The 14,547-nt window shown below is 41.8% G+C and overlaps 1 protein-coding gene across 4 annotated transcripts in view; it reads left to right on the top strand.

The window, feature by feature from the left end:
* The window catches only part of CDH4 (cadherin 4), a 421,918-nt gene that overhangs the window by 369,496 nt on the left and 37,875 nt on the right, over positions 1–14,547 (top strand). For all 4 annotated transcript variants that reach the window (XM_021553526.3, XM_085558266.1, XM_085558267.1 and 1 more), the window contains one exon: positions 5,509–5,646. In XM_021553526.3, coding sequence (XP_021409201.1) covers positions 5,509–5,646 — 138 coding nt within the window. The remainder of the gene's footprint in view (positions 1–5,508; positions 5,647–14,547) is intronic.

The following is a 14,547-nucleotide window of genomic DNA, read 5'->3' as shown; positions in this document are numbered from 1 at the left end:
CATTCCCTCCCTTGTTTTATGCCTGTCTTAGCAGAAACATGAACACCTCAGGTAGGAGCTGGTCCTGTCCAGCGAGGCAGTGATGGAGCAAAACTGCATCTTTTTAGCCCAGGCAGCAGCCTGTGCCCTGGGATTTCCAGGCCCAGGGGTTGATGTCTGCTGAGGACTCTGCAGCCACAGCGTGATGCTGAGTTGGATGTGAGAAATGGAAAAGTCAGGGTTTATCCAAGACTGCTCAGCTCTGGTGAAGCTCTCTCAGCACTGCCATCGCTGGGGGAGCTGCAGGTGTGCTGGGTTCTCTGGTGTCCTCTGAAAGATGCCTTCTTCCCAGAGCTTCCAGAAGCTTTCTGCTGGAAATCTGTTTTTATTTAACCAAGGCTAAGTAGGGAGTATTAAGGGATAGATGCTTTAAAAGCTTTTCCTGTGAGCTTTGTGTAAACGGTGGCTATTTAGATCTTTTTGGAAAAGTACTTTTGCTTGAGTCAAGTGAATGCTTGGGGGGAGTTTGTTTGTTTGTTTTGAAATTGCCTTTCCTGGTTCTGGTACAGTATTTATTAATGGTGTGTTTGTCATCTCTGATACCCAAAAAGATGAACATCAAGTCTTCGCTACCATGCAAAAAAAATTATTTAGAAAAAAAATCACAAGAACATCTCATATTCATCTCACTGGTGTTGCAAAATTAAGGGGAGATTAAAAAAACATAGATATAAAGAAGATGTGAGGATAACCATAGGAAGAAATAGAATTTAGATTTCCTATCTCCTTCACCAATAAATTCCTGCTAATACATCCTACATCCTGGTAACCTTATTTGCTTTACCAGACGTGGTGCTAAAATTAGCTAGTCATACATTTCTTAGGAAGTAGTAATTAATTGGACAATATTTGTACAGAGCTTTGAAAATGTAGGTCCTAATTTTGCAAACCCTTTGTCCATAATGCAGATTAATTTAATCACATAATTACTGCATTTCTGGACTTTGGTGTACACAGTTCCCAGCTCATGTGTGATGTATAATAATTGCCTGTGTAAACTGGCAGTAGCCACATTTCTCAAATACTGTGCATATTGAAAATTGGGATCACAGGTAGCACTCCATTACTAGGACTTCATTTTAAAAGACTTTGTTCTTTTCTGCTCTGTCTCTGAATAAGACTCTCTCTCGTTTATCCCCTCTCTCAGCAAGGGAGGGTCTGAGCTGTGCTGGGCTCAGGCAGGGATTTGAGCCGGTGCTTTCCGTGCCAGCCTCTGTCTCAAAAGCCACTTGCAGTAACTCTAATTTTGTCTGGGGCACCTGGTCCTTTGTGTGTGCCAATGGAATGGGCTGGTTCAGTGATAATGATCAGTGTCAAGCCTTTTCACATCAACAGTCTCTGCCATTTGGACTGAAAGGGTTTTTTTCTTTTTCTTTTTCGAAAGTTGTTTATACACAGAGAATGCTGAGAGATCTGCCTTCTGCTTTAGCTCAATTTGTCATAATTTCTACCTAGAAAAAGAGGATTTAGCCCTAATTTAATATATTCTTTTGAATGTTTTTGCTCCTCAGACCCTGTATTAGATTGCTCCAGCATCTCACTCCTTTATTGGTAAAGGACCTACTAATTTCCAGCCTAAATTTATTCATGGCCAGTTCATACCCATTTGTTCTTGTGTCAACATTGTCCTTTAGTTTAAATTGCTTCTTTGCCTTCCTAGTGTTTATCCTCCTGATGTTATTTATAGACAGCAATCATATCTGCTATCAGCCTTCATTTTGCTAGACTAAACAAGCCAGGCTCTCCCAGGCTCTCCTCCAGTGATGGGCTCCTCAGTGCCAGCACCTGGTTGTGTCCTGGGGGCTCAGCAGTGAGCACGAGGGCCTGGCTTGTGCCCAGCATCCCGATGAGCCCTGGCTGCTTGGCACAGGGACCAGGGGTGCCAGATGTGCACTGCCAAGAGCTGCACACAGGCTGTTTGCCTCCTTGCCCGGCAGCAGGGAGCTGGTGGGACATGGGGACAGCCCTCCTTCCTCGTGTCCAATAGAATAGTTTTGTTTTATTGGTGCCTTGCTTCATTTTCCTGTATTTTGTGCTAGTAGATCACATCTTTCTATTATTCAGTTGCCCTTCTTCCAAGCTGCCATTCCTCCTGTACAAGGCACCTTTTTAAACAAACTCTTGACTAATTTCCCATTAACCAGCTTAACAAATTCTTTCAACTAATTCCCATCTTCTGGAATTTAGCTGATGTATTTCTTTTGGGCACTCTATCAGATGATTGACAGAAGAGCAGACAGATTAGATCTGCCACAGTTCCTTTAATTATGCCTTCCTTCATAATTTTTTTCCTTCAAAAGTCCTTCTTAGTTTTTAGGTCAGACTAAAAGCTCTGCACGTATCAAGATGAGTTTTTTTCCTTGTCTGGAGTAGAAACAGCACATTTGCTTTGTTGTAGCATGAAGATCTGTTAGATTTATTAGAAACACTTGCCCTGGGACCTCCCACAGGCTTCAGTGGGGCTGGGTTTTTAGTCTAGACCCCCTTGGGCACAGGCTCATTTCCTGAGTTCCACAGCATCACCATCAGAGCAAACATACAGTAAATGTTAGAACCATTTTGGTTTACCTCTCTGCTGTAGTTTCTGCCCTGTGCTATTTAAAATGTCATTTTTTCAAAGAAAGAGAATAGGAGAATTATTCTGTATGATCAAAATGCCATCGAGAAAATGTCTCATGCTTGGGGGCATGAGGCTGCATTTTTTTTTTAATAGTCGTAACAATAATAATGCTATTAGGACAACAAACTGAGATGCCCCTGGAGATGATGTGACAAATTGGAAGGACATGCTGAAATTGAAATTGATTGAATAGTTCAATAAAATCAGCTTAATGCACAAAAGCAAAAAGATTAGCTAGAGAAAAACAAAAAAAAAAATCAGTAATTTGTTATCTGCTGGGGCCAATCTTGCTAGAGATTGAATTAGTTATGAACTGAAACTAGGCACTTGAAAGGAGCACCCTTATATTCACACAGCACTGGAGCCTTTGGGGTGGAGCTGGGTGTGGATGGAAACCATCCTGAAAGTTTGGCAGACCAGATCTCAGGTTATTTCCATTTGGTGAACTTGGCAGTGTTGACTTTATGGCTGAACTTGATCTTAAAGGTCTTTCCCAGCCTAGATTTTTCTATGATTTCGTATGTCTGCATTCTATACAACTTCCCACACCATTCTCCATGTCAAAATCCACTTTTGCTCTAAACACAATCGTTTTGTGGTCAATTGGTGGAAATCAATGTGACTTTGGGGATGTCTCTGGGGTTCCCCCAGCAGCTCATTTCTGATGTGTGCCCAGTGCCTGTCCTGAGATCCTCACCTGTCCCCAGCCTGTGCATTCCCATCACGGTCCTGCCTGGTCACTCCATCCCTTTGAGACCTGCTGGAATTCCCCACATTTTCTCACCTGGCTTGGGCTGCCTGCACTTTCTGCACAAGTGCTGTGTTCCTTTGCCATCCTTCCGTTCTTCCATCCTTCTACACCAGCTTCCTGTGGCTGGTACATTTGCACATTACAGTAAATCCTGGCCATTTTCCTTCTCTTTTTTTCTTTTTGTGTCGTATGATCTGACCGACATCTTTCTTTTAAACTTCTTTAATTTAGTGCTCTGAATTTGAGTGGGGTTTTTTTTATTAACACTACAGAGCTCATTGAGGAGTGCTTTGTTAAATAAAACAAACTTATAAACCTGGGGTCTGTGAATATACACACACAGGTGTGTTTTTCTCATTTATGTGAAATCTGATTGCTGCTACTTTTTTAAGTATCCTCCCCACTTCTATGATTTAAACCTTCTGTTATTTAAACCAAAGTATTTGGCCTGTTAGGAAATACTTCCATCAGCCTCCCAGGTCATCTATAACAGAGAATAAGGAAAGAAAAGCTAAATATGAAAGAGAAATTACATTCACTAATAAGGACATTTCAGCCGTGTGCAGTGCTTGACAAATGGAGTAATGAACAGAACCTTCTTGCATGAGGCAAAACAAGGGCTAACAATAGTTTCTCCCTCATGTTTTATTATACAAGATAGAAAGAGATAATGAAAGTGCATTTCCATAATATATTCCAGTTCCAAGGTGCTGATGGATCCCTTAGTGTGATGTCTTGTCAATTTGGCAGGTCAATTAAAAGCCCTGGAACCAAGATAAAGCTAGAATGCAGACCTCTTATTCTGGCAACTCAGAAGAATCAAAGAACAGAGCCAGTTACAGCACTTCAAGGATGTTTATATGGGAATAAAGAGATGTAATTGACCTAATTCTTGCCCTTTGAAACTTCAGAGGACATTTGACATTTTACACACACTTGTAGCATTGGTACCTTGAAGGAGCAGCCCTGGGTACCTGAGCTGTGTTCTGGGAGTAGTTGGTCTTTCTTTGCATCAAAGTCCCTCCACTTGATTTCACAAAAAAGCTTTTCCTGCATAAAATTCTGCCTCCACTTGGTTTACACACCTTTGGGGCTCTCTGATGTGCCTCCTGCAGCCTTAAGGAGCCAGGGTTGTACTGAGCTTTTGGCTGCATCCTTCCCTGGTTCCCATGCCTCCCTTTGCCCACGTTCCAGGAGAGGAGCTTTGCTTTCCTGTCTGCCTGTGAAGTGCTCTGTGAGCAAGACACATAATCAATAGTAAATTCTGCAGGTCTAAATGAAAATTTATTGTTGAGGCCAGTTGTAAAGATCAGGAGACTTCTCTTGATGCAGGCAGATATTCCTGAGTAAAGAGATCCCAGGAATATATGTACACATGCAACATCAGATGGCCTCTCCTATTTTATTCAGGTTTTTTTCCCAGTTGCATTGACTTACAGATCCTTTAGAACTTCACTGTGTGTGATTTTTATGGTTGGCTTTGTGAGGTTTTTTCCTTTGAGAGCTGTGTTCTGGGAGGTGCTCAGGAATTTAAATTAGTTCTGCTGAACTGCTGTTTATTGCACTGAATTATGTTTTTCTTCCATACTGGACTTAAATTCTCCTTATTTACCAAGATTGTGTTAAGGATTGAAACACAAAGAGCATTTTAATGCTTTTTGGGCATCAAACTGTGTGAGCAGAACGAGCTGGAGGGCCGCCAGGCAATGTTGATGTCAATTTTGGGGGTATAATGTTCTTAGCAATGTTTTCAGTGGAAACACATGAACAAAACTTTTACTGGTTTTCAGAAGACAGAAGCTAATGTTGCAGAAAATGCTTAAAAGTTAATAAAAATGTCAGCTTCAACCAGAGAATTTTGCCCATAAGACTTTTGTTTTCCCATGAAACAGATGATGTCCACCAATCTATTTAAAAATCACTTCAAAAATGATACAGAAAAATTAACTAATTTTTTTACTAACGTTTTTAATCCAATTAACCTCTTAGTCTGCTTCAAGACCATACTTGTAAATGGAAAATAAACCAAGGCGTTTCACAGGGTGCATTTTTGTCTCTCATCTTTTCCTTCTCTTAATTTTTTTTCTTTCTTTTCCAGAAAGTTCAGCAGTACATAGTCATTGTTCAAGCAACAGATATGGAAGGAAATCTGAACTATGGTCTCTCCAACACGGCCACAGCCATCATTACAGTGACAGATGTGAATGACAACCCCCCTGAATTCACCACCAGCACTGTGAGTATCCACACAGCAGCAGGGTGATGCATGGGAAAATGGTTTTTATTCATGGATGTTGATATCTGCTGTCTCTCCAAGCTGGTTGGACAGCTAGGAGGAACTTTGATGGATAAGTGTGAAATAAAGACTTTCAAGGGAGGAAAAGGAAAAAGGAAAAGACTGATTCATGAACCAGCAAAACTATTTGGTGACTGATTTGGCCAGGGCACTGAAGGAGCCGAAATAAGGTGGCAAACAGCCCATGTCTGATTGCACAAGAGGATGCAGTTGTTCCATAGAAATTGGCTGGAGACATATCAGAGTTATTAATACTTCTGAGTGAAATCCTGAGCAGTGAGAGGTATTTGGGGTTTATGGCTTGGATATGATTTCAAGAGGGCTGTAAGTACTCTAAATGGTAACAGGTAGCTGGTAAAATTTGTATTTCACTGATAGCTCTAACAGATGTATTTCTGTGTGCTGGCAGTAAATGTGTAGACATTCTTCAGTACATTTGGTTTTAATCAGTTAAAGATTTTTCTTAAGTTTTATTGGTACAGTTTTCTTCTGTTCTGGTCTCACATGTTGTAAGGTATTCCTGGAGGGCAAGGGGGAAAAAATAGAGATTGCAAATGACAAATTTTTAGAGCTGGTTAAGGTAAAAATGAAAATTTGGAAGGTGAAATGATGTGGTCGGGTTCATTCCAGCCTTCATAATCCACAGATGTAGAACATCTGAAATGTGCATAGTCAATTTAGAAATCACAGAGCAGTGCAGAGGTCTATATGCTAATAAATGAGAAATGTTTGTGTGCCCGTGTCTGTATTCATATGAGGGTCAACAAGGAGCAGTAAGTGATGTATCTTAAATGGACATCAAATCTTTATAAATACAGAACATCTAGCTTCTTTGTGCTCAAGTCACTGAACATCCTTGGAGGAATGTTTTTATTATTTATATTATTCTGAATTTTCATTCCATCCTAAAGTGTCTGTAAATATTTATTAGCATAGGACCAAAGTTTCCCCTTAGTTATACTCTTACGAACTGCAGATATGTCACAGAACTCAAGAAGTCATGCAGAGCCCAGTTTATGCCCCTGTGGACCCAAACTGGATTTGTGTCAGTTCTGGAGTCTGGCTCCTTCCTCCCCATCCCCACTGGGAGCTGGGCTTGGGGCTGTGATATGCTCAGCTCCCAAACAGCATTTTCTCCCAAAGTGACTTGGACATAGGTTCTAAGAAGAAAAAAAGGCACTAAATTCCTGCTGAGTCTCAGCAAAACAGGCACCCAACATGTTTTCGGGTCTGGGCATCTATCCCCAGGCTGTGCTGCTGCTCCAGTGGACGTAACAGCACACGTGTGCTCTGTGTCCATCATGCAGCTCCAATCTTTCTGCTGTGAAGTTGTGGTTAAAGATCTCCTTCAGTATGGTACAGTTATGGAGAGCCATAAAAATACAGCACAGCTCTTGGGCTGCGTGGTCCCTTCTCCTGCCTGGACAGAATTATTCTCTCTGGAAGGGGGTTTGTGTCTGTGGGGCTGGGGGACCTTGCAGCACAGCACTGCCACCGCTCCCTGGTGTGCGTGGGGACTTTATTCTGCCAGGTAGATGCTTCCCTGCCCTCCATTTGAGTGAAAAAGGAATGACATCTAGTGGCCATGTCACTTCAGCACAGGTTCTTCACATGACCCAGGTCGTGGGGCCCTCGTCCCCAAATGCAAGACGGGAGGTGAGGTTTTGGGGAGCAGGCTGAGCTGGGTCAGGGTGACTTGCACCAGCACATTGGTGCCTTCTGCAGCACAGCATCCCCTCCAGATGTGGTGTATTTTAATGGCTTTGCAAAGCACTTCTCAAAGCTGATGGAAGGTGGGATAATGGAAATTTTCTTTCAGATGAATTCTGAGTATTTAATGTCTCAGTGTGTATTAAACCTGGAAGGAATAAAAGCCATCAAGAGAATTACCCACAGAATTGTGTTAAATGGATTAGAAAATGCTACTCTTCCTCTAAGCAGAGTTGATGTGTACCATTATTTTCTCTAATTTCAATCACTGAAGAAAGAGTTTTGCAAGGGCCAAAGGGCTTTACACAGTGGCACATGGGACTTACTATAAAGAGTTGAAAACCAAGGGTGTTTTACAATAATACTTTCTGATTCTATAGAAACAAATATCTTTGATATACTCCTGGGTATAGCCAGGCTGAATTTCATGTGAGTATGAAAGTATAATATGTTTTTTCTCTTACTGGCAGAGGGAACAGCATCAGGCTGATGAGTTTCTTTAAGCCTAAGCTGAATCTCCTCTCTGTCCTCAAATAGTCTGATCTGCATTTTAACACCTCTAAAAAAAATAGCAAAAATCACTTTCCAGGAAATCTATAGCTCCTCAGAGAGTGAGAAAGCCCAGGGTCTCTTTTAAGTCTGCGGACTGTTTGGAGAGATATTGTATATTTTTATTTTAAATAGTTGTATTGAGATGCTGCTGTAAAAACAAAAATAGACTGAATAACTGAAACTGTGGCTTGCTCTTGGCAAGCAGCCAGATGAGAGGAACTCAGGAGCTGTATTCATCCCAGACAGATACAAAGGCCCACCCTATAGCGCTCTTAAATTACCTGTCATTCAGCCAGGGTGGTTTTAGACTTAATCGTTTCTGGATGGGAATGTAGCTCAGGAGGACACTGCACCATGCTGGTGTCACAGCTCATGTATTCAGCAGCAGGAATTAATGTTGCTGTGTAAAATTTAACAACAGGATGGGAGAGAGGAAAGCATCCACTGTGATGGTCAAGAGAGTCAGGGCACGTCTGCAGCCAGGCACAGGGCAGGGGGAGAGGCTGCGAGCGTGGACCACGTGCGAGTTCAGACAGCACAGCAATGCCAGAAGGGCACGTCCAGCAGGGGTGTGTTGGTGAATGGCCATCCAAAATACCAGATGGGCTGGCATCAAAGTGTAGTGCTGGATGAGAAGTGGTAAAAGACCAATAAAGTGACAGAGAAGATCCTTAAATGTACAAAATGAAGACACTTCGGTAAAACTCCAAAATTCCTGGGTGCTTCCATGAAAACTGATGTCAGTGGGTTTCACATCCCTGAAAGGCAGGAGAAGAAGGAGCCCCACCTTCTCAAGCAAAGGGTTCTGAAATTACATGGGAGGAAGGAAACCAGAGTCTCTGGTTGAAATAATTTGGAACTCAAGTCTGCTGTTAGCTCTAAGGCCAGTCTCATCAGCATGGCCAGTCCTGGCACTCATGAGGATTACCTGCAAGGCACCGGGCACAGCGAGGACCAGGGGCCTCCTCTGGTCCTGTCCAGCTCTTTCTTTGTGATGGTGAATGGTTTCTTGATCTGCAGTGCTACCTGTGCCCGAGCTGAAAAGCATCAGAGAGCAGCCAACAGTGGGGAAGTGTCTCCTGAGAGAAACCACTAAAGTGGAGCATCCCCTGAAACACTGTAAACATCAAAGGCAGCTATTTGGGGCATTTTTAATGGTTTAATGCAGGACTGTGACCCAGGGAATGCTCTTCTGGGACTTCAGCCTGTATATAGTGTTGTGTTCTTCGTGTGACATTGTTTCTTGCAAAAATAAATAAACTCAGCCAAAGAGAAGTAGCACTGACTCCTCAAAGTGCCCAACCAGCCCATGCCCACAGGCTCTGGGTCAGATGCCATAGAAAAAAGGTATTTTAATCCCCCATGCCCAAGTTTTCTGTGACTCATTCTTTTCTGTGGAATTTTTGGTGGATTTTTGCACCTGCCAAGTCACCAGCTGTTGTAAAATATTGACATTTTAACTGGACTGTGATACAAAGGCTTTGTAGGAATTTTTACTGGAAAACTGGCTCTCTTACTGTTGTAAAATGAAGGTATCACTGTGCCCTCCATTATCCAGAGTCCTTATTACTTACAGGGTCATGTCTTCTGACACGTCTTAATTATGGGGAAATTCCTCAGTCTCCCTTCAAATATTTATCTCCTGTGTGCAAGTGAGATGTGGTTTTTCCAGATTAATATGGATCCATAGGCTCTGGTCAGATGCTCAACTGAGATACAGGGGATGCAGTGAAATTAGAATTGGTATTTCAGAGATTAAAAGTCAGCTGAGACAGAACAATGCTGGATAGTCTCAGGTGAGCTTTATGTAAGACTGAAGTATCTTTCTTGCTCACAGGAGGACCACCTTTAATTCCAGTGAAATCTTTACCTCCTCTCAGGCAGGCTGCCCTTCCAGTCTGACCCATGATACTGTTAATAGCCATTCAAGGATTTCCACTTTATCAAAGAAAATGCATAATCAGAGGGGAGGAGAAGTGAAAGAAATCCATGCCTACACTTGACTCATACAAAGTCTATTTTTATCGTATTCAATCAGGAACAATCAGGCACAGAGAGGAGACGCAGATGAATTTGCATGATCAGACTTCTGTGTCTGAAATGTTAATTAAAAGTTATTTTAAATTTGCCTACTGTGCAGAACTTGTTTTTATAGTAGCCCATGTAAGGAAAATATTATTTCACAGGGCTAAAGTGCTCATGATTACTTGAGTTTGTGGATTCTTGGGAAGACCTGCCTGGCAATCAATCTCTTAAAAAAAAAAAAAAAATATTGGAGGGGAAGAAAGGAGAAAAAGAAACTGGGATATTCAAGTTCTTTAAGCTCCTGAGCCTTAGGAGGTCTTATTTTAAGCTACTTTAAATTTTGCCCTTTGTCACTGCTTTGAGAACATCCTTTTCCAAAGCTGAATCCACTGGAGTCTGTTTTAAAGAGGCAGCTCTAGGACAGCATCCCCTTCCCTGCCTCGCTGGCTAATCCTGACACTGACACCAGTTAGGAGCAGCTCCAAAGGTTTAGGACTGGACTGCTGGGGATGGGTGGATGCTTCCCACTCACAGGGCAGCGCTGGCTTTTGCTGGCCTGGGAAATGTCACCTGGCCAAAGACTGGCTGAACCCAAAGCAGAGTTGCTGGTGTGGAGTAACCTGAATTCAGAGAGGCTGTGTTGGGGCAGGAGGGACGTGTTTCTGGGCAAGGTTAATCTGGTTACAGCATGGACTCAGCTAATCAGTGAAGGAGCAAGTCCTTGTTGCAAGCACATTGGGAAAAGCAGTTCTTGCCAGTTTGTAACTGGCCTATTTAATTAATATTGTCAGAGCAGGCTCACCCCTGGCTGCTGCAGGGAGGCTGAGTTAACCTGGCTCGTGCTGGGCTGGATCAGGCACTGCTGGAATCTGCAGAGAAGAGCTCTGTGCTTCCTGAACAAAAGAACACAGAGGGAGACCCAAATTAAAAGGGCTTCTTGGTTTTGGCACCACACTGCCAAAATGTCTGACTTTTCTCTGTGCAGGTGTTCTGGCTCCTCGAGTGCTATGGGAGATGTTAATGAGCCCATTCTGAGAAGTGCTCTGGAATTTGAGAGTGAAGATGCTCTCGGAGCATCACTGCCCTGCTGGCATTGCCTTGACCAGAAATAGTTCTTCTGGTTTCTTCTAGTTTCCTTCCCATTTTCTCTCCCTTGTGATTTACTGGTGTACATCATTCTGTGAAGCAAAACAAGCCAAGATCCTCCAACCCCTTCTGCTTTACAGCTTCCCTTCCCTGGTTGTCTTGCTAACCCTGCTGTGCTCCACACTCTGCTCAGTTTTCATTCTTCTGACCCAAATTTGATATAGTAATCCACTTAAAGTGCCTTAAACAAGGGCATTAGTGTTTCCTTTTTCACAGCCCATGGTGTAGCTCTCACTTAGCCTCCTGCTCTGTGAACTTGCCAAAATTGTGAAAACAAAGCAAACAAGCATAACCTAAAATTGTATTCCCTGTTCTGAATGTGTTCTCACATTCACTGTTTGTTGAGAAGAGAATATAGCTGTGCATCAACCTATGCAAGAGCAGCACTGCACAGAAATAGCTGATGTGAACTGTAAAAATGTGATTTTTTTGCAAGTGGGGTGAGTGCTTTGCCTGGGCCGCAGCCCCCTCAGTCAGATCCTGCTGAGCTCCATTTTTAATGGTGAGTTTCAAAATAGTGAAGTAGCAGGAAAACCTCAGCTCTTCCTTCGGGCTGAAAGATTGTGACTTCCAAGTGACTGGGATACAAAGATGCAAATAGGTCTGCTTTGGAGAAATTATATTTAATGGGAAAATAGGAAACCGAAATCAGCATCCACGTCAGGCTGCCTTGGGGTTTCCTAAACACATTTATAGGCAGATGTACCCAGAGGCATTGGGAACATGGGAGTGTTATGAGAAATCCCTTTTACATGCATGCTCATGTTTTACAAATTCATCTTACACTGTGGAGGGAGAGCCCAGCAGGAGTGGGATGTCACTGGGATTTCCTACAGACAGAAAATTGGACCAGGATGCTTTCAAGGGCTTCCTAAAAAGAGATGTTAACAGGTTGATCCAAGAAAAACTAGTGAAAGTGGGTAGCTTGCTATCTCTCAGGACATTGGCATTTGTCCATCTGCCTCCTCCCTGTTCCTAGACCCTGGAAAAGATTAAAGATTGCACAGAGCTGGCAAGGGGAAGGAGCAGTGCTGTGGTAAGGGAATGTACAGGGCTGCGTTGTTTTACAGCTGAGGACAAACCCTGAGTTCTGTACAGTCCTGCAGACAGCCTTTATTGCTAAAAATCAATTATGCTTTCATGGAAATTCCCAGATGACTGTGTTCACTTGCAATTTTCCAGTTGAAACGAGGCTCAGCCAAACGACCCAGCAAAGCCTGGGCTGTTACAGAACTGTCAACCTCTAACTGAAATAAATTATTATATTCAAGTGAATCAGATATGCCCAGTAGCATTTGGGTATATCAGCATCTACCTAATTCTGTGTGCATTTCCATTATATATACAGTCAATGAAGTCTTAAAAACTACAAATCAGTCTAGTTTTCCTAAATAAGACCCTAGTGCTTATAAATTGAAATGGACTTTCTGCCTCTCATTGCATGTCCTGGTGACAACCCTTGCCATGAACAATGAATTTAGATTAAGAATGTTAGGTTAGGAGGTAGCAGTAGCAAACACCAGGAGAAACAATATTCATTCTTTCCATCCTGTTACAGCCTTGTGCTGAACTCACCACAATAATTATTCCAGGGCTTTGTAGCTGTAGACGTGTCACCCTGTTCTTTTAATAATTTTAAAGTTCTTTTAAAATTTTTCTATGCCTTCTAATGTTTACATATTTCTACTGGAATTTATCACGCACTGTCATGTAAATAATGATTGTTTTACATTCTTCTTTGTGGGAAGACAGAATTAATGGACTGTTAGTTTGACCAGTGTAGTTAGAGAGGTAGCAATTTCATCCTCCAATCCACTACCACTTTTAGAATTCTATATATTACAAAGTCAGAAATAAAGTTCCCTCCTTTTGGGTCCTTTTACTCTTTTGATCCCAATGCACGTACGTGAGTTACTTCGTGTCGTAGTGAGACACAGACACACAGGTTAACCATGATTAGGAAATTATTTACATCTTGATCCTCCTTTGGAGTCAAACTGACCTTTGGAGATGGATCCCTAGCTGAGTGCAAAGCCTGTCCAGTGGAGCTGAGGCAGTGAGGTGCCCACAGTTCCATTGTGGGAGGGAGGGAAGGTGATCCCAGCTCCAAGTGCAGATTCCTGGGAGCACCGTGGCTTTCCCAGGCACAGCATCTCCGAGAGCCTGGAGGCCCTTTCAGTGCTGTGCTAGGGAACACAAAAAACACTTTCTGCTCCCTTGTGGATACTCAAATTTTGTTCTTTATTTTATCTCTCCTTTCATCTAAAATGAACGATATTTCTCACTTTATGAGAAAGCAATAATTCCTCATGTCTTAATGAAGAAAGCATCAGCCTCCTCTGTGATGTCTGTTATGCCTAAACACCAGTGTAACACATGACAGAAAGGATAAGATACCTTTGAGACTGCAAAACAGATAGAGATACAGAGATGTATATGTATAAATACCAAATATAGATGTGCATACTGCTGGATCCAAAGCCTAGATAGATGCTGATGCCAGGGAAACAGTCATCAATCATATCCAAGTCTTTAGTGACAGATAAATTGTGGTTTATATGAGTTATTCCATTACATTGTGTGGGTATATATGCATTGATTTAAAAAAAAAAGTCATATCCGTGATAGAAGTCTCTTCCTAATATACCCCATTAATCAAAACTTAAATATACAGTGCCTTTTGTTTTGTGTATTTCCTTTCAGTACATTCATTTTCAAATTATCACTGAATTAATCATGTACAGAGCATTAAACTGGCTGCCATGTGGTAAAGCAGTTCTGGTTCCTCTCCATTACACTGAGCATTAGTTATTAAGGCACAGTTCAAGGCTCTGTTTAGACTGATTCTGCCCTGAACCTAATTGGAATCAGCTCGACTCTTCCTTCTAAATGGGTCAGTCATGCAGAAAAAGCATCAAATGTAATCTCAAGATTGTGAAATAAAGCAGAGAAAAAGAAAAAAGAAGATAATTTTATTTCTCTTCATTGATACCTGCCTGGTGGTTAAAAGAAGGATTAAAATGAGGTCATTAAACTTTCCTTGGAGACAAAACCCAGACCTCAGTGGTAATGTGATTAATCAAATATAAAAGTGAAGCTCTTCTGAATGAATAACTCATTTTTATAGAATATCTAATTATTGAAATGTCGTCTGCTGCAGAAAAAAAAAAGAGGGGGAAATTAATTGCAATAACAATTCAAGAAGATAAAGTTTTTCTGAATTAGGTCTACACAAGAAGCTAAATTGAGTTGATTAAGTAATTTTGGTTTCAGGAACACCCTTGATGGAAGTTAGTGGTAATGAATTTTTCAGACCTCAGAGTTTCAAATTGCCAAAGACCAGCAATTAAAAAAAAAAAAAATCAGGAACGATAGTTTCATTACAAATTTCAATTTTCTGTTATGGAA

This window comes from Lonchura striata, chromosome 20 (assembly GCF_050655825.1).
Source record: "Lonchura striata isolate lonStrDom1 chromosome 20, ASM5065582v1, whole genome shotgun sequence".
NCBI lineage: Eukaryota > Metazoa > Chordata > Aves > Passeriformes > Estrildidae > Lonchura > Lonchura striata.
Note: the sequence above shows the minus strand (reverse complement) of the source record. Positions and strands in the feature narration are given on the sequence as shown.